This window comes from Kryptolebias marmoratus, linkage group LG4 (genome assembly GCF_001649575.2).
Source record: "Kryptolebias marmoratus isolate JLee-2015 linkage group LG4, ASM164957v2, whole genome shotgun sequence".
Lineage (NCBI taxonomy): Eukaryota > Metazoa > Chordata > Actinopteri > Cyprinodontiformes > Rivulidae > Kryptolebias > Kryptolebias marmoratus.
The window spans coordinates 21,992,331-22,009,506 of record NC_051433.1 but is presented as its reverse complement, the minus strand read 5'-3'; the positions used below and the strand labels follow the sequence as shown (position 1 = coordinate 22,009,506).

The window sequence follows — 17,176 nt, the reverse complement described above, 5'->3', positions numbered from 1 at the left end:
ACACAACACTTGTTTTTGCTCCCATTTTTAACTGGCTGAACTCTAAGAAATATGACTTTCTCTATGTACACAATCGGCCTTTTTCTCTCAAACATTGTTCACAAATTTGCATAAATCTGTATTAGTGAGCACTTCTCCTTTGTTATGATAATCCAGCCACCTCGCAGGTGCGGCAGATCAAGTTGCCGATCAGACAGGGTGATTATTGAACAGGTGCGCCTCAGGCTGGCCACAGTAAAAGGCCGCTCTAAAATGTGTGGTTTTATCACATGGTACAGTCCCCAAGTTTTGAGGGAGAGCGAAGTTGGCGTGCTGACTGCAGGAATGTCCACCAGAGCTGTCGCCCGTGAACTGAACGTTCATTTCTCTACCATAAGACCGTCTCTAAAGGCGTTTCTGAGAATTTGCCGGCACATCCAAACGGGGCCTCACAACCACGGACCACATGTAACCACACCAGCGTCGTGTGCATGTGAGGACCTCCACATCCGGCATCGTCGCCTCCGAGATGATCTAAGACCAGCCGTCCGGACAGCTGCTGCAACCATCGGTTTGCATAACCAAAGACTTTCAGCACAAACTGTCAGAGGACCATCTCAGGGAAGCTCATCTGCATGCTCAACGTCCTCGTCGGGGTCTGCACCTCACTGACGTCTGTCGTTGTAACCGATTTGAGTGGGCAAACGCTCACATTCGATGGCGTATGGTACATTGGAGAAGTGTTCGTGGATGAGCTGATGTAAACATTGTGAATCGAGTGGCCCATGGTGGCGGTGGGGTTATGGTATGGGCAGGCGTGTGTTATGGACAACAAAGACAGGTGCGTTTTATTGATGGCATCTTGAACGCAGAGATGCCCATTGTTGTGCCGTTCATCCACGACCATCACCTCATGTTGCAGCATGATAAAGCACGGCGCCATGTTGCAAGGACCTGTACGCGATTCCTGGAAGCTGTAAACATCCCAGTTCTTGCATGGCCAGCATACTCTCCGGTCATGTCGCCCATTGAGCACGTTTGGGATGCTCTGGATCGGCGTAGACGACAGCATGTTCCAGTTCCTGACAGTATCCGGCAACTTGGCACAGCCGTTGAAGAGGAGTGGGCCACGATCAACAACCCGATCATCTCTGTGTGAATGAGATGTGTTGCTCTGGTCACACCAGATACTGACCGGTGTTCTGCTCAGTCTAGTTTGTAAACTAGCAAGGCCAATGTGTTGAGTTGTAAATAGTCAGGAAAGGCCACAAAGGAGAAGAGAAGCAAAAACCTCAAGACCGAGTGTGAAACCTCCAGAACCCTGGTGTTCCTCAGCATCACCGTGTTCCTGAGCTGCAGTGTTGGTCCAGATGTGCAACGATCCAACAACTTGTTAAAGAGGTTAAACAAGCAGAACACTAGCTACATGCTAAAAGAAGAAAAACTCTAGATAAAAGCCAAAAGTATTAAACACCAGCTAAAAGCTAAAAGTAGCATCACATTTGCTAAAGGCTAATCATAGCAAAACACCAGCTAAACATATCAAAAGAGGAGCTAAAAGCTAAAGTAACAAAAGACTAGTATTAAAAGCCTAGCTAAAAGCTAAAAGTGTCAAAAGGCTAGCTAAAAACTAAACATGTTTTGATAAATAAACGGCAAGTGCAAAAGTAGTTAGACTGCAACAAAATAATAATGGGTTCATTAAATATATCAAAAAGCGGGCGAATTTCCCCCAAATTCTGAGCTAACGCCTGGGAACCACTGTACGGCGCCTACTATGAATGAGGGAGAGCCAAATAGGGGCATGTATTGGAGTGGGTACGGGGTCCTGTGTTGATATAAACTGAGATATAAAATCCATCCTCTGAGATATTTCTGGACAGAGGTTTGTCTGAATCCACTTTCATACTAATCTTTGCACAGGAACACCCCCCCCCCTCCCCCAGTCACTCGTTTCTCCCATCATTTCTTTTTTGAAGCTTTCCTCAGACCTCTCCTATTTTAGTATGTTCCACCAAACATGATTTGCCCTCTTCTTCAGAGGAAAAAAAAAAGTCAGCCTAACATCCCCCCCCCCTTCCATCCCCTCATAAAACCATGTGTGTTTGTGTGCACTAGTGTGTGTTTCCATGCGGTAACAGTTGCGTTCCCAATCCTGGAGGGAGTGATCAGCGCTCAGCACACGGAGGGAGATAGTCCGGGCGGATTCACCAGCAGCTCTTTATAAGGAGAAGGGAAAAAAGGCCCTGCTGCCTCTATATTTAGATGGACTTTATTGGGCCTCTTGTCTTCACTTTACTACTCTCTCTCTCTCCTTCGTGTGCTCCGCTGTTACCAATCTTTCACCAGAGCCGAGTGGGAGGACGCCCTCCGACCCATCACTCCGAGGGGAGAGGGAAGTCGGATAATGGTTTTGGCGATAATGACAGAGGGGGAGAGAGGAAACAATGGGAGAGAGGACGAGGAAGGGCTGTGAGGTTTCCAAACGGATTCGAAAACAGTTTCCTTTTTTTTTTTTTTCTTTTTGACTGCCCCTAATTATCGCCCACTGCCGAAGGAGCAAGGGCCAATGTCTTAGGGTGTGTGAGCATGTGGGTTTGTTTATCTGTTGCCTTATGTACCACTGCACTGGTCTGAACAAAACTTTCAGAGTAACGCACATCCATAACCGAATAGCTTTTGGAGCGAGCTCAGCTGCAGATGGCTCTTAAAGCTAATCAACGAAATGGACCACGGCCTTTACCCATACCGAGCCAGAAGTAGCATGGTAGTAGCTGAGAGTCGTCCTTTTACTCTGTTCCTTCTCGATATAAGATGATCTCAGTTTTAAACTCGGTGGGTGATATGCACTCCTTCAAGGAACGCTAGGCTTTTTAAAATTCTTTTATACTTTTGCTTCCAATGAGCCAGAATTTCTTTTTCTTCTACAGGCTTTCTGAAGATCTTTCAAAGCTTTTTCTTTGGACTTTCTGTTTAGTCCTTTCAAGACTGCAAATTGTCAACGTGAGCTCTAAAGAAATAAAGAAAGTGGATAAGTGGAGGCCTAAAATAAACTTTCTACAGCAGGTGAAGAGTATCTGAGAGGCTCGCCTTTAAGGAAAAAGGAAAAATATTCAGCAACAACCTGACACAGAACCTGAGATCCTCCTTCAGCTGATCACCTGTCAGGTTTTCAGCTCATAATTACGTTTTGGCTTTAATAGATACCATTTTGAGGCAACCAGTGTTGGTTTTTTGGTGTTTTTTTATAGATTTAACTACAGAAATGGGAACAAAAGTTCTGTTTGGGACTGGTTGCAAGAAAAGTGCCAAGAAAGTCAAATTGAAACAGGTTCTTTGCTACGTTGTCTGTTCCTGCAGGTGTTGACTCAACAGATGGAGACTTTTTTTGGAGACTTTTCTTGCCTGAAGCATTCAAAGGTCAAATTTTAGCAGCTCCAAAATCAAAACAAAAAAAAAACCTCTTTGACAATAGCCACGTATTGGACTGAAAATGAGTGGAAAAAGCAGCCAAAGTTCAAACACTTTTTTTTTTTTTTTTTTTTTGAAAGATGACCATGAATCACTAGACTGATTCAAGTGAAATTTTCAGGAAATAATCGTTGGATGTACTTGTACAGCTGGTTAACTTTTAGAGACAATGCAATTCAAGATGGCTGCCAAAGCTACTGACTTTTAAAAAAACACAAAAATGGCTCTAACTCAGTCAGTTTTACAGACACTGAGTTAAAATGCAGTGTGGTCGTAGCTGAGAGCTGTTCACAACACACACTCAAAGCGCTACTCATTGTGCAAGATCTTTGCTCGAAACTTCAGCATCAACTCTTGGTGTCAGCTCTGTCTGTCTGTTAGCAAAATATCCCATGAACCATTGGACAGATATTAATGAAGCTCTCGGAGTGTAATCATTAGCTGTACACCTGCAACCGATTAACTTTTGGAGTCAACCCAGTTTGAGATAGCCACTCCAACTAACTGACCTTAGCCAACACAAAAATGCCTATAACTCAGTCAGTTTTGCAGATATTGAGGTCAAATTCGATGTGGTAGTAGCTGAGAGTCATTCATGACACACATTTTTGCAATATCACATGAGGTTGTGCATACGCTGGAGCTGGAACAACCAACATCTTTTGGCGAACTCTGCGGTAACTCGCCTTTTTGAATTTATCACCACCTCAACTGACAGCTACCATGTTGGCGCCACATTTCTTGCTCATCAGCCAGATGCATTCTGCTCGTTCCCCCTAAATAGTAAACAATGCTCTCACAGCTTATGGACGACTCTTGTGCGGCAGAAAGCGCAGCCTCGGACTTTAGGTGAGTAGCTGACGGGCTGGATGAAGCCTCCCTGCATCTGCTGGGCGACACAGAAGAAGCCGCTTTGCATATGATCTGCCAATTCCAGGAGTCGCACAAGAAAAGCATCAACTGCCATGCAAATGGGAATCAAATCAAATTCAAATCAGACCAAGTTTAAAGCTGGGTCAAAAAAAAAAAAAGGAAAAAAGAGAAAACATAGCCAGAGCCTTAGCGTTGTGTGTATCTGAGCAAAACTTGTTTAACCATTTGTTAGTGTTGCTGGATGTGTTTCAGACTTTTAACTGAAAGGCCTGTTTAGTTTTACCACAACAGCAGCGGCAGCAGGACTCTGGGGAAGGACAAACTGTGATGTCAGAGAGGAGGGGGGGGGGNGGGGGGTCATCTCTGAAGACAATAGTTCAGTGTGCAGGATAAGAGCCAAGGCGTGGTCTGGCCGGACAGAGGCTCTTCTCACAGGAGACCTCAGCAGCTGTCTCAACCTCTGTCTGCATCTCTGATACACGCGCACCATTACAACTCAGGCATGAAAGCTGAACAGATTTATGATAAATCCTTGTGTTTTGGTCCCTCTGTGTGTGTGTGTGTGTGTGTGTGTGTGTGTGTGTGTGCACCAGCCGCTGTCTCCAGGCTCTCAGGAACGCAGGGACGGAGGAGGAGTAGGAGAGCCCCAGAGAAAGGAACATGATTCATAAACAGTGGCAAAACAAAGAACCAATGGAGAGAACCCCACCCTCCTCCATCTGATCTGAGCTGATAGGAGCGCAGATTAGTGTGCGTGTGTCCGTGCGCACGCCTCCTCGCCTCCTCACACAACAGCACTTTATTTACTCTTTATTTGTGTGACACGGAGCCTCCGCCCTCTGCCCTCCGCCATGGCAGGGAGGAGTGAAGAAGCTCACCGTGGAGCTGAATTTCACACGAGGAGCAGAGGCCGAACTCGGAGCCTCGTGGGCCCCCCCCCCGAAGTCTCCGGGATGACACCACCTGGGCTCGTCGAAAAAGGGAGCGTGGCCAACCCTGAAAAGAAAAGAAACAACACCCATCTCAATATTGGATATACAAACAGATGATGAGCATCATTAGGCATGTATGAGCGGCGTATCGACTCAAAACCCACCTGCCCTTCAGTTTTGGTCCAATGACAACAAACGCAACAAAAGCCTTGAACCGTACAGCCTCGAGGGGCCGCCACAGCCGCCTATTCAGCCTCTCATTCACCTGGCCTGCATGTTATTAAAAGCTTTCATCCAGACAGGCTCGTGGCATTATGATTTGCATAGAGGACACCAGCCTGAACCAAGGTGGTTTTACATGAAGGCTGGGCCTTTGTTGAAGCCTCCAAACTCAGGGACTGTGTATCGTTTTCCGGCACTATTGTGGATTTGGCCAGTTTCCACTATGAGGTCTTGTAATTACAGCAGCCACACACATGAATTTAAAAAAGAAAAAACCCACGCAGATAAGGACACGAGGGGTTTTGTGTCGTGTTTTTCTACGCTGACGAATGCTTTGTGAAAGCCACAAAACTGGGCCCAAATGCGCTACGACAACAAAACCTCCCTTCTGTTTAACGTGCAAACAAGCAGACGGAGAAGTTGTGGCCCAAAGGCACGGGATGATGTTTAACAGCAACAAATTAATGGCGTTTTCAGGGAGATGTGATCTGTGTGCTTGTTGGGGTGAAGTCGGCGGAAGCAAAACATTAGATGTCTGTGAAAAAGTTAATAAATATCTCACCTGCTGTAGATGGCTCTTTGAATGACCTCACTAATGGCCAAGACCAAATGGATTGCCTTAAAGCAGACAGCTTTACATCACAATCAACTTTGCATTACACAATTATTCACATGGAATTATTTGGTTATATAACAAGTGTAAACAGCAGCAGCTGGCTGTAGCACTTCCTGTGCAGCCTGTGTGGCACTTCCATCAGGAGTATCCTAATGTTTCTGCCAGAATAACTGTGTAAAGCACAACTCACAACAATGTAAAGGTTGATAAAACAGCGTTCACAAAACAAACCACTTTTAACATTTTATCCTTGTTATGCTTTGATTTGCTTTTGAGTTTTCTTTATATCCGTGTTTTTTTTTTCTGCCACGATTGAGATAGGCTGACACAGGGGGACTTGGATGAAAACGCAAGCCTGACGTGGCAGCAACAAAACAACAAGCAGGAGAACACAGAGGAGCAAAACCGGACTACAGCATGAGCTGACGACGCCTGACTGAAGGTAAGGTGAGACAGAGGAGGATATAAGTGGCTGAGGAAGATTAGCAACAGAAAACACCTGGACTGAATACACTGGGTGAACAGCTGAGAGCAGAAACTGAAAAAGTGACACACCAGGAGCTAAACATGAGCTCAAAGGAATAAATCTAGACATAAACACAAAAGATGTACAACAAAAACACCTGCCATCCCTACATTTTCAGTTTGTTACAAGCTTTCCATCACCAGTTCAGTCAGGCAGTTAGGTTTCTGTGTATTCATGTTCCCGGGCTTTGTTACCGAGTTTTCCCTATAGACTCTGCCAGTGGACACCTGTTGTTCACCTGCTCGTTCGCCCACCTGTTCTCACCCACCAATCATCCATCCCAGTGTGTAGAAGCACCGTGGTCTCACTCAGTCACTGCCACATTCTTGACATTCACGTGACGAGAATTCCCACTTACCAAGTTGTTTCCCCCTGAGTCGTACTTTTCTTATTAAGTTCCCGCTAATCATTTGTTCTTGGGTGACGTCACACCTTCCTGCTCCCTGCCATAACAAAATTCCTCAAGTTGTCTTAAGGCGGCAGCAGTCAACTTCCATTCTGGATCTGCTCAGGCTAGTTGTTGGCTCGTCGATTCAGGTATTTGTAAACCGAAGCTGGAATTTCCGGAAAAACTAAAAGGATATAAGGAGCGCCCCCTGAAGTTTGAATTCCAAATCGGAAAGATGGCGATTCACGACGACACTGGCCTAAAAATCCAATATGGCTGCCTCGTGTATGAAAAGCACTAATACCTGCAGTAATAAACTATCTGTTTTGGATTTTGTTGGTTTGTATTTCATGAAATTTGCCACACAGCTACTGCTGTAGTACCTTTATAGGAACCATGTTGCTCCCATGTTTGAATGCAGAAAAATCCATTATTATTGGCTTGTATTGCTTGTAATAGTTTGTCTGGTCACTGAAAACACAAATGATCAAATCAGGCTTGTTTACTGACTTATAACTGGAACATGGTTGAGTTGGGTGTGACAACATTCCCAGATCCGAGATCCAACTTCCAAAGTAAATCAGACTCAGCTTTAAACTCATTCAAAGAGCTATCTACAACAGGTAAGATAGTAACTGCTCATCAGTTTTACACACAACTACCTCTTTAACATGTCTCTACTATTTGCATTTTTTTTATTTTTAGAACAAAAGATGTGCCTACAACAAGGGGAAATAGTCAAATCGGTGAAAAGCGAGAGCCCAGTGAAAAAGTCTGACTCTTCAGCTGTGATGGCCGCTTGTTCTCCCACTTCTCGGTGCACGCCGAGCCCAATCGAGGCAGTTGTTGCTGTGGCCATGAGACAGTTTGGTCAGGAAGCGAAGGCCCTGATTGTGCTGCTCCCCAACTCTGTAAGCTGAACTGAGTGACCCCCCAAGGCACAGCTGCTCTCTGTGAGACACCGTCTGTTGCTTGATCCTGGGATCAAGATCACTCAGAGTGTAGCTTCAAGTGAACACTGGACACACACCACAGTGACACACACACACACACTGTGCCAGGGCGTAAAGTCAACCATTAACTCAGAGAAGCGACTATGCTGCCCACCTGGTCGGTAAAAAGGGCGGTGAGTGCCATCTAGTGGTGAGGGAGAGGATTGTTTTGGTTTTTTTTTGTTTGTTTGTTTTGCTTAAAATGTTTTTCTAAGAAAGGGGGAAAATTAAAAGCACCATCACCATATATATATTTCAAACACTCATCATGGGCATGAATGTCACATTAATTTAAGGTTTTTTAAATATTTAAGCATTACTTTTCCAAGTAAGAATGATTATACAACTCCAAAGGTGAGAACATTGTTTTCTAACCCACACAAAGTCTAAATAATATAACATATTCAGCCTCAAATATTCATCAGAAATTATTTTCATTTGACAATGCCTAGCGTTGTTATTTCTTGTTAGTGAAGATGATTGGCTGCAGCTGGTAGTTTCTCTTTGCCAGCTTAAAGAGGATTTGTTTGACAGCCCACGTTGGGTTGACCAGTTTTCACCTGTTACCCTCAGATGAAAGGAAATTAGGATGTTCAGGAACAAGCCAGGAGCCGCCGAGGGTAGCTTTAGATCATCTAAGACCGAGAGGATGCCGAACGAGACAAGAAGAAGAACAGCTAGATGACAGAAACTTGGACACAGTTGGGTGCTCCAGCAGGAGAATGACCCCAAACACGTCAGGACTGGCTTCTGATTGGATAAAACTGCTCTCATTAAGTTTCTGGAACTGTCTTACCGAAGCACCGACCTCAACCTTGTTAGAAACCTGTGGACAATGCTTGAAATCCAGGCTTGTGCCACGAAACCAATTTGAATGAACTCTACTGATTCTGCCTAGAAGAGGGGTCAAATCTCCAACCAGGATTATGCCAGAAGCTTTTCTCTGGATACAAAAAGCATGTGGTCATGGTGCAACTTTCTAATGAACGTTTCATCAAATATTAGTATGAATATATCTGAGCCTGTGTCAATAATTTGTACTCTGTAATCATAAAAAAATCCAAAGTAAATTAAACTTGTGCATTCTTCTTTTTTATAATCGTTAAAATCGCACGATTAACTACGGAAAAAGAGCGGTCCAAATAAAATCAATAAAAGCCCCAAATTAATGTGATATTCTTGCCCATGATGAGCAGATGTTCAGCTGAACACGTCTGTAAGAAGTGGAGCCAGGGGAAAAGGGTTCAAGTTTAGTTAAAGCCAGATTTAAGGGGAAAATAATCTAAATTTGGTCTCATTTGAAGCGTTACAGTACGTGCCGCCTCTCTGACAGAAAGTCTGTCTGCTGTGGTTGTAAACGACGGCGTGATGGAAGGCGACACTTTCGGCGCGACATTATCACCAGGACCAGCTGGGACAGTCAAAACGGACGCGTGGCTGCCGGTTTGAGTAAATCACGAAGACGTCTGCGTGCAAATGCACATGAGGGAAATGGGCAATAATCTGAAGCAGAAGAAAACAACAACAGCAAATGTGATATTTATTAATGGAATAAGTTGCAACAGTTTGCTTCTGTCATCGAAATTGACTTTAGAGAGAAAAAAACAAACAAAAAAAACCTGCAAAACACCATTTTCACGTCACATTTGTAAACAAAACAGGGCAATATAAAGATTCAACAAAGAACAAAATCCAGCACAGAGTAAAAAAAAAAAAAAAGATGCATACTGAATGTTCTGGATCAAACGAGCTTTCACGTGTACAAACCATTAAAACTACGACATATAAATCCAACTCTGACTGTGTGAGGAGAGGGGAATTCGTTCAACATTAAAAAAAAAAAAAACTTGCTCTAGCTGTCTAATAATTTCAGGATGCTTTCCCTCTCCTTCAGCGCCTTCCAGGCCTGATCTTTCTCCTTCTTGGTGGGAGTGCGCTTCTTCTGCCTGGCCGCCATGATCCGCCGGAATCCCTCCATCACCTCATTGTCGGCCACCCTCACCCTCTGTCTCAGCTCCTGCTTGCGCATCTCTTCTTTCGCCAGCCTGCAAGAAAAGGGGGTCAGGTCTTTGACTACGTTTGATGGGAGCTTACCGACGCGGCTGTTTCGGCCCTCACCGGAGCAGCTCCTGCTTCCTGCTTCGGTTGTGGGCGCTGAGGGCTTTGAGCTCGGCCTGCCTCTTCTGCAGCTCAGCCAGGACCTCGTCCTCAGAGTCCCCTCCCTGCCCGGGTCTCTCCTCCGAGTCCAGCAGCCCCTGCGCTATCAGCTCCTCTTTGATTCGCGCCTCCAAGGAACGCGTGTGAGGAACGCTGGGGAGACGCAATGACACAAGAAGACGAAAACGGCTAATCAGCACCTTAAGCACAGTTACACAGATCAGGGAGGGACTGAAACTCCTGGTTAATCCTGCTTATAACAAATATTTCTAAATTCAGCATTACATGCAGGAAAGATTAATTATCAGATTGACTCTAAGTCATTATTTCATCATATTTTTGTGGAAAATTAGATTTTTTTTCACCTCCAATCCACTGACGAGGAGGGGAAATAAACCTGTCAACCTGAAAAATGGTGGCCGCTTCAGCCGAGTTGATCGACCCTGAGCGTGTTTCTTGTGTTCATGTGTAAAATCAAGTCCCTCGTATTGTAAGTGTTAGATCTGATCTCATTGTGGAAACTGTAAACCGGGCCAGCAGCTCACTCGTTGTCTTATTAGATCAACATTTAGTTTGAATCCCGATGTCATGTCAGAGACGTGAATAACAGACAAAGCCGCCGCCGTCGCCGGACTGCGTGCACACAGAGGCTCCCTTAGTCTGTAGACTGCACCGATGCAGCTGTCACACACATTCATGTGATTTTTCTTAGTGTCTTGAGAGCTTCAGGGAATTAGACAGAAATTAGAAATGTTCAGGCAAAAAAAACCCAGCTGCTCCGGGAGTTTTGTCGACCTTTTTCTTTTCTTCTTTTGTGCAACTTCTGGGTTAAATGTTTTGAGTTTTTTTGCCGTTTTTATTCACTCTAATATATCCAGCTTCACCTCCTCGGGACGTGGACGTGAAGGATGACTCTGGGCCTATGTGTTGAATTTTAAAGACACGTCCCTAATGCATTCAAGAGATATTTTAGTTTTTTTTTTGCTTTTACATTCTTCCCTGTGGTAGATCAGACAGAAATATTTGTTTGTCACCAAAAATACCTCGTCTGTTTCCACTTCTTTCTGCTGCATCCCTTGTGTAAATGTCAGATCTTTCAAATATTAAGATGGGGTACTAAGAAGGAGCAACGAACTAGTTTATAACAGTTTGAATTTAACTGGTTATTATCCTGACGGATCACGTGAAAGACGAGTGTCTGTTTGAACGAATGTCTGAAAAGCAAAAAGCTGATTTCTTAAACGAAGAACTGATGTCGGTGCTTTTGAGATCGTACAAACTACAAACTCACAACCCAACAGAAGTGGAAGACCGGTGACCCTGACTGTCCCTAGATGTCCACACAGCAGTCTGAGCAGACTGGGACTGTTAATTTATGACCGTCGCTTTTTTTTTCTTGCAAAAACAAATGACAGTAAATTCACTCCAAACTTGGGTGTTTCACGAGCCACGGCAGGGTCCCGACCCGAACTGTCAAACTGTCCCACACGTCAATAAGACGCAGGAAATACTGCACCTAAAGGCTTTCCCTTGGCTCCGAGGAGACGTCCCGGCGCCGTCGTTAGCATCCTTTCCTGGAATGTCTGGTATCGGAGAATCCTCCATGGGGGATATAATGTTCTCCTGAAAGAAAGCAGAAAAAAAAAACCTTTACACATAGTTCTGAGTAAACATCTAGAGTCCTCCTTTGTTTTGTTATATGTTGCTTCCAAGGAGACAGATTTTCTTGGAATGTTTACAGGTGGTCTTTATTTAAAAGGTTCTCCAGGGCAGGTTTCTCTTTGGTTACTGGATGCTTTTTCACCTATCGGTCCAGTGCTTGTAAGCGACATTTATTTACTGAAAGATATGCGGGAGCAGAAAACCGTGAGTCTGACCTCTACGAGGGCCTGCAGCAGGCGCTGAGTGAGAGGACCAAAGGGACACCCGTCCTCTGGCGATTCATGCTGGGATTCGGACTTTTTCAGCAGCGAGTCTACATCTATGTTGGACATAAAGAAGAGAATTAAAACGGACACGGATACACGTCTGAGCAGCAAAGACAGTTTGCCGTGGTGTGTGTCCTCACCTTTCGCGTCCAGCTCCGACAGCGGCCCTCCCATGAGGCTCTTCTTCTTGTCGCTGGCTCGTACTCCTTCCCTCTGCTCCTCCAGCAGGTCCTCTTGAGCCCAACGCTGCGAGTAGTGTTTCCCCAACGCTGGAATCTGCGGGTGACACAATCAGCCGTGAAGCTCGGTGGGCTTTTTTCAGCCGCGCAGCACGTCCTGGCTCGACGCCAGGAGCTGGAGTTTTACGTCATACTTTGAAATACTCGGCCTCGTCCTCTGGAGGTTTTAGGAGCTCCTCCAGTAGTCGTATCTCTTCGTTTGTGATGTCAGCACAGTATGGCTCGACTGAAGCCCAGAATCTGAAAACCAGTTTCAATACAAGAATAAAATCACCACAAAGGAAGCTTTACAGCACGTCTCCGAACAGCCTTGTTTTGATGATATAATTATTAGAGAAAGTTAGCATCCTGATGCTGCTGACCTGTTGGGAGCATCATTTTTAGGTGTGCGGGGAACATCTTGTGGATCGTCTGGAAAATCATACTCTTGTACTTTTGGCTGCATGATTTTAGATTTGGGTCTTCCAGGACCTGGACCCGGTCCACCCTTGCTGTCCTGCTTCTGCTTCTTCGGTTTGTGGCGGGATGGGGCCGCAGGATCTGGGTCTTTCCCCAGGACGCGCTTGTCTCCCTTCTTGTCTTGCCAGTCTGTGAGGATCTGAGATTGCACATTTACATTCACATGCGCACAACACCAAAGGGCAATGAAAGTCTTATTCCACACAGGTGGGAGACACCTACCTGTCTCTGCTCCTCCAGGGCTCGGAGGCGGCGGCTGGCGGAGGACAGCAGCGTCTCCAGCTCCAGCTGCAGGGTGTCCAGCTCTTCGATGCCGATGCCATCGTCCTCTGAGCGGCTCAGCACCGCCGTGTACCGGGGACACAGCTTCACATGCTCCACGGGCTTGAAGTCGTAGTATTTCAGCGGGGGGCAGTCCTTCAGCTCGCTCATGATGCAGCGTGACGGGGGAGCTGTCAGTGTCTGATTAATGCAACGCAATCACAGGAAGGACATGATGTTAGAGATCACTGGACTCACACAAAGTGGAGCCTGGCTCTAAGTTTCATATCAAACACCCAAAGCACGTACGTGAAAACGCACACAGGGGCGCTTCATTCAGCTCCGGGCCTAACGGAGCCCGAATTACTCTTACATTTTAACAGCGGTTTTCGTATTTTACAAAACTCACACAAACATCACACACGCACGTTTTCACGCTTCTTGTTACACACAGGGGGAACATAAGCAGTTATTTGTCACGTTTAGGAGCAGCGATATTTACCGTCAGTGAAAAGTGTCCATGATGGGAAAAACCATTGCGCTCAGGGGGGTGTCTAAACATATTTAAATTAAATTTGAGCCTTTTTAAAACTAAATAAAAACATTCGGCGTGAAGCTATATGTTACATCATTCTGAAAGATACTGGACAAATTAACACTTCTGAACGCAGCAAAACAAATTAGCCAAGTTTCGATTACAACAGCCACCCACACTACAATGGTATCATCGGAATAAACCATTTTCTATCAAGGCGCAACTGGACAAATACTTAAACGCTAAATCTGCAATTTGAAAATTATTATCTCATGTATACATTCTGAAAAGTTTAAACACCATGTTTTATTTGAATTAAGATCGAAAAATTCGAAATAAACTATGAACAAACAGCCATGAAGTAATGTAAATTCCCCTTCTAAAACGAAATGGTTGCACCAAGCTGTGTGCTCGTTTTCCTCTCAATCCTCTCCAGCCGGGCGGAGTAGTCATTCAAACGTATAAGCGTTACAGAAGGCACCGCTTCCTCAAACATTGAGTGGAGATAAACAAACGCACCCCCTAGCTTTACATTACTATGAATGATTTACGGAAGCGTTGTCCCAGGCGTGGCTGAGGAACTTCCTTCTTGTACGGCTGAAAAATGGTAAGTCTCCTGCATTACACGAATTCATGTATTTTTTATTATTATTCAGCTATTTATTCGAACAAACCGCGACTTCGCTGAAAAGGAAATGAGCTAGCTAGCTTTCATCGTGTGGCGGCGGCCGTGGTTTAGGTTGGCTTCAGTAGAAGCAGAGGACGGGCATCCTTCGGTCGGTATGCAGAGACTAGACTGATTTAGCTGAGCTGTTCTTTCCTCTCGGGCCTTTTCTCCCTCAGTCAGTACTGTCATAGGTGGCTCTCTCAAAAAAACGGACATTTTCTTTATTTTTTTATTTTTTGGGCAAAAAAGCGGCATTAATATTGAATAGAGCGCGAGGCGCGACGAGCCTTAATGTGGGAAGAAGAGGAAATAATCGATGAACTCCTCTCACCTGGAAGCATCTCATCTGCTTCTGCAAGCAAAACTAAATACATCAAACAGAAATCAACACATATTAGTTCCTGTTTTAAATACTGCTTTATTTAAAAATTGGCAAAGTAAATCTAAGTAGATGTTTTTGGGGGATCGTAATGTTTGCATCCATGTCCATATTTGGCTCCAGTCAAACCTGACCTCAGGGGGTCAGGCTCACTAAGCTGGTTCTGTTTGTTCTGACTCTGATGACCTGCAGGACTCCTTCTGCACACACACACACACACACACCCAGATCTTCCTCTGTTTCTCCTCAGACAGCGACTCTGCGCCCCTACTTGAACGCTGTGAGGGCCACCCTGCAGGCGGCCCTTTGCCTGGAGAACTTCTCCTCTCAGGTGGTGGAGCGTCACAACAAGCCGGAGGTGGAGGTCAGGTACGTGTGCGTGGGCACGGGGATCGCCGGAAGCTCTTCGTCCACCTTCCTCCCCTGTGTTTTCCCCTCGCCCTCAAGCTCTAGGTGGATCATCCGCAGCTGTCGCACGGGCATAGGGCTTGTGCCGACTTGCTCCAGAAAATGTGGGAGGGAAGGAGGGAGGAAAAAAAAAACAACACAAGCACGGGCAAGGCCCTGCCGCTGGCTGAGACGGATTTGAAAGGTGTCCTCCCATGATAACTGGGGAGCTGAGATGGGGTTTTTTTGTGCGTGTGGTTTCAGGAGCAGTAAGGAGCTGCTGCTTCAGCCCGTGGTGATCAGCCGAAACGACAAGGAGAAGGTTCTCATCGAGGGCTCCATCAACTCCGTCAGAGTCAGCATCGCTGTCAAACAGGTCACTAAGAGCTCCCCTTATCTGCTCAATATTGAAGTGGTCATTTTAGTTTAGACATTAAAACCCGTTTCTGCTGTGGTTGATCGAAAGGCTGACGAGATCGAGAAGATCCTTTGCCACAAGTTCATGCGCTTTATGATGATGCGGGCGGAGAACTTCTTCATTCTCCGGAGGAAGCCAGTCGAGGTATAAAGGCGTGGGAGAACGACGGAGGGATGCGTGGAAGTCCTGACCCGTTTCTGACTCTGGTTTCTGTTGCGTGTCCCACAGGGCTACGACATCAGCTTCTTGATCACCAACTTCCACACGGAGCAGATGTACAAACACAAGCTGGTGGACTTCGTCATCCACTTCATGGAGGAGATCGACAAGGAGATCAGCGAGATGAAACTGTCCGTTAACGCCAGGGCTCGTATTGTTGCCGAGGAATTCCTCAAGAATGTAAGCCTTCCTTTTTTTTTTCTTGTTGTTGTTGTTGTTGTTGTTCACCGCCAAGCTGCGATATAACTTTTACAGACGGTAAAGAATGAACTCTTTCTCCACAGTTCTAACGGCAGCGTTGTCCTTGGTCTCCTTCGACCCTTGGGACACTCTTGAGGACCAATCGGCGCACGAGCGGAGAACTAGAGGAGGAACCATCCGGTCGACGTGGGGATGAGAGCGACGTGACCAGTGTGGCGCCCCCTTTTTGCGCCCGTCTCCAGCATTTCCCTGTACTCATGGATATCAATTCCTGTATATAATGAAATAGAAACCAGTTTCATTTTCAGCCACTCTGAACAAATCCCCAGACAAAGGCGGGTCCTTAAAGTATTAATCAAGTTGATAGCCATGAATACAGGGGCATCGGGGACGTGGGCTCGCAAAGAAAAACGACCAGGTTTTTGTATTGTGTACGTGAGTCTGTACGTTCTGTCACTGTCGTCTAAGAAAAAGGACGTAAATATCCGAGGAAGCGCATTGCAACAAATCAAATGGAGAGGTCTCTAAAAAGACGCCACAATAACCCACGAAAGAGAAATAAAGTCACTTGTTTATACGCCTGTGTTGGGTTTTAAAAGTGCCATACCTGCTTCGTGTTTGAGCTTTTTTTTCTTTCTTTTGAGGAAGTTGTCTTTAGATAGCACTTATGTCACACTTCTGTCATAGCTGTGAGGAAGAGGAAGTGATTCGGCGTGTGAACGGCGTTTGTTCACATGCACTTTATACAAACTGTTCAACCAAACTCGGAGGGTTTGTCAAAGTATTACACTTTTTTTTTTAAGTCCATATTTGGTTCATTTGAAGGATCTTCTGAACATCTTGTCATAGTGGAGTAATCACACCGCTTTTATAAAGCTGCTGCTGCTCCCCTTTTTTTATTTTATTTTTTATTTTTTTGGATTTCCATCTGCTTTAATGTTCATCTTAGTTATCAATCAATTAGTTATAAATCGTGCAAATCACACGCCAAAACGTGCAGCTTGATTGGGAAGAGCATGCTGCGGCTTTTTTTATAGTGACTCGTCGCAAAACGCGGCTAAAATTTGTGGGATTTTTGGCTGAGCAGCTGACAACAGCCAGCCCTCTTCAGAGCGCCACAGCTCAGGCAGACGTCGTCATGGAAACATCAAAGGTTAAACAGGTCACAGGAAGTTGGATGGTACATACCTGAACTGACATTTTGATATGTTTTACAGTTTTTAAAGTTGAAGTTTGGATTTCTTTCCCACACAGAATACGCAAACGCTTTCAGATCGTCTGAAACTCTTCAAACGTCACGCAAACAAATCCTCCTTCCTCCCACAAC

General features: G+C 45.3%; 2 protein-coding genes across 4 annotated transcripts; one reads left to right on the top strand and one right to left on the bottom strand.

Moving 5' to 3' along the window:
- Positions 1 to 9,513: 9,513 nt before the first annotated feature.
- tada3l (transcriptional adaptor 3 (NGG1 homolog, yeast)-like) lies at positions 9,514 to 13,727 on the bottom strand. Of its 3 annotated transcripts, none has more exons than XM_017425151.3 (9): positions 13,546 to 13,726; positions 13,005 to 13,244; positions 12,686 to 12,921; positions 12,458 to 12,563; positions 12,225 to 12,360; positions 12,034 to 12,137; positions 11,673 to 11,779; positions 10,118 to 10,309; positions 9,514 to 10,044 (listed from the first exon to the last, which is right to left on the bottom strand). In XM_017425151.3, exons 1-9 carry the CDS (start codon positions 13,603 to 13,605, stop codon positions 9,852 to 9,854), a joined length of 1,374 nt encoding a protein of 457 aa, XP_017280640.1. In that variant the 5' UTR covers positions 13,606 to 13,726; the 3' UTR covers positions 9,514 to 9,851. The 3 variants fall into 3 exon arrangements, with proteins under 3 accessions (XP_017280640.1, XP_017280641.1, XP_037831224.1); XM_017425152.2 differs by lacking the exon at positions 13,546 to 13,726 and adding an exon at positions 13,353 to 13,463; XM_037975296.1 differs by lacking the exon at positions 9,514 to 10,044 and having other exon boundaries at positions 10,114 to 10,309; positions 13,546 to 13,727.
- Positions 13,728 to 14,032: 305 nt separating this feature from the next.
- Positions 14,033 to 16,426, top strand: arpc4l (actin related protein 2/3 complex, subunit 4, like). The gene is made up of 6 exons (XM_017425147.3): positions 14,033 to 14,185; positions 14,875 to 14,993; positions 15,276 to 15,387; positions 15,478 to 15,573; positions 15,658 to 15,828; positions 15,933 to 16,426. The coding sequence occupies exons 1-6, from the start codon at positions 14,183 to 14,185 to the stop codon at positions 15,936 to 15,938; spliced, it is 507 nt and encodes a 168-aa protein (XP_017280636.1). The 5' UTR covers positions 14,033 to 14,182; the 3' UTR covers positions 15,939 to 16,426.
- The last annotated feature ends 750 nt before the right edge of the window (positions 16,427 to 17,176 follow it).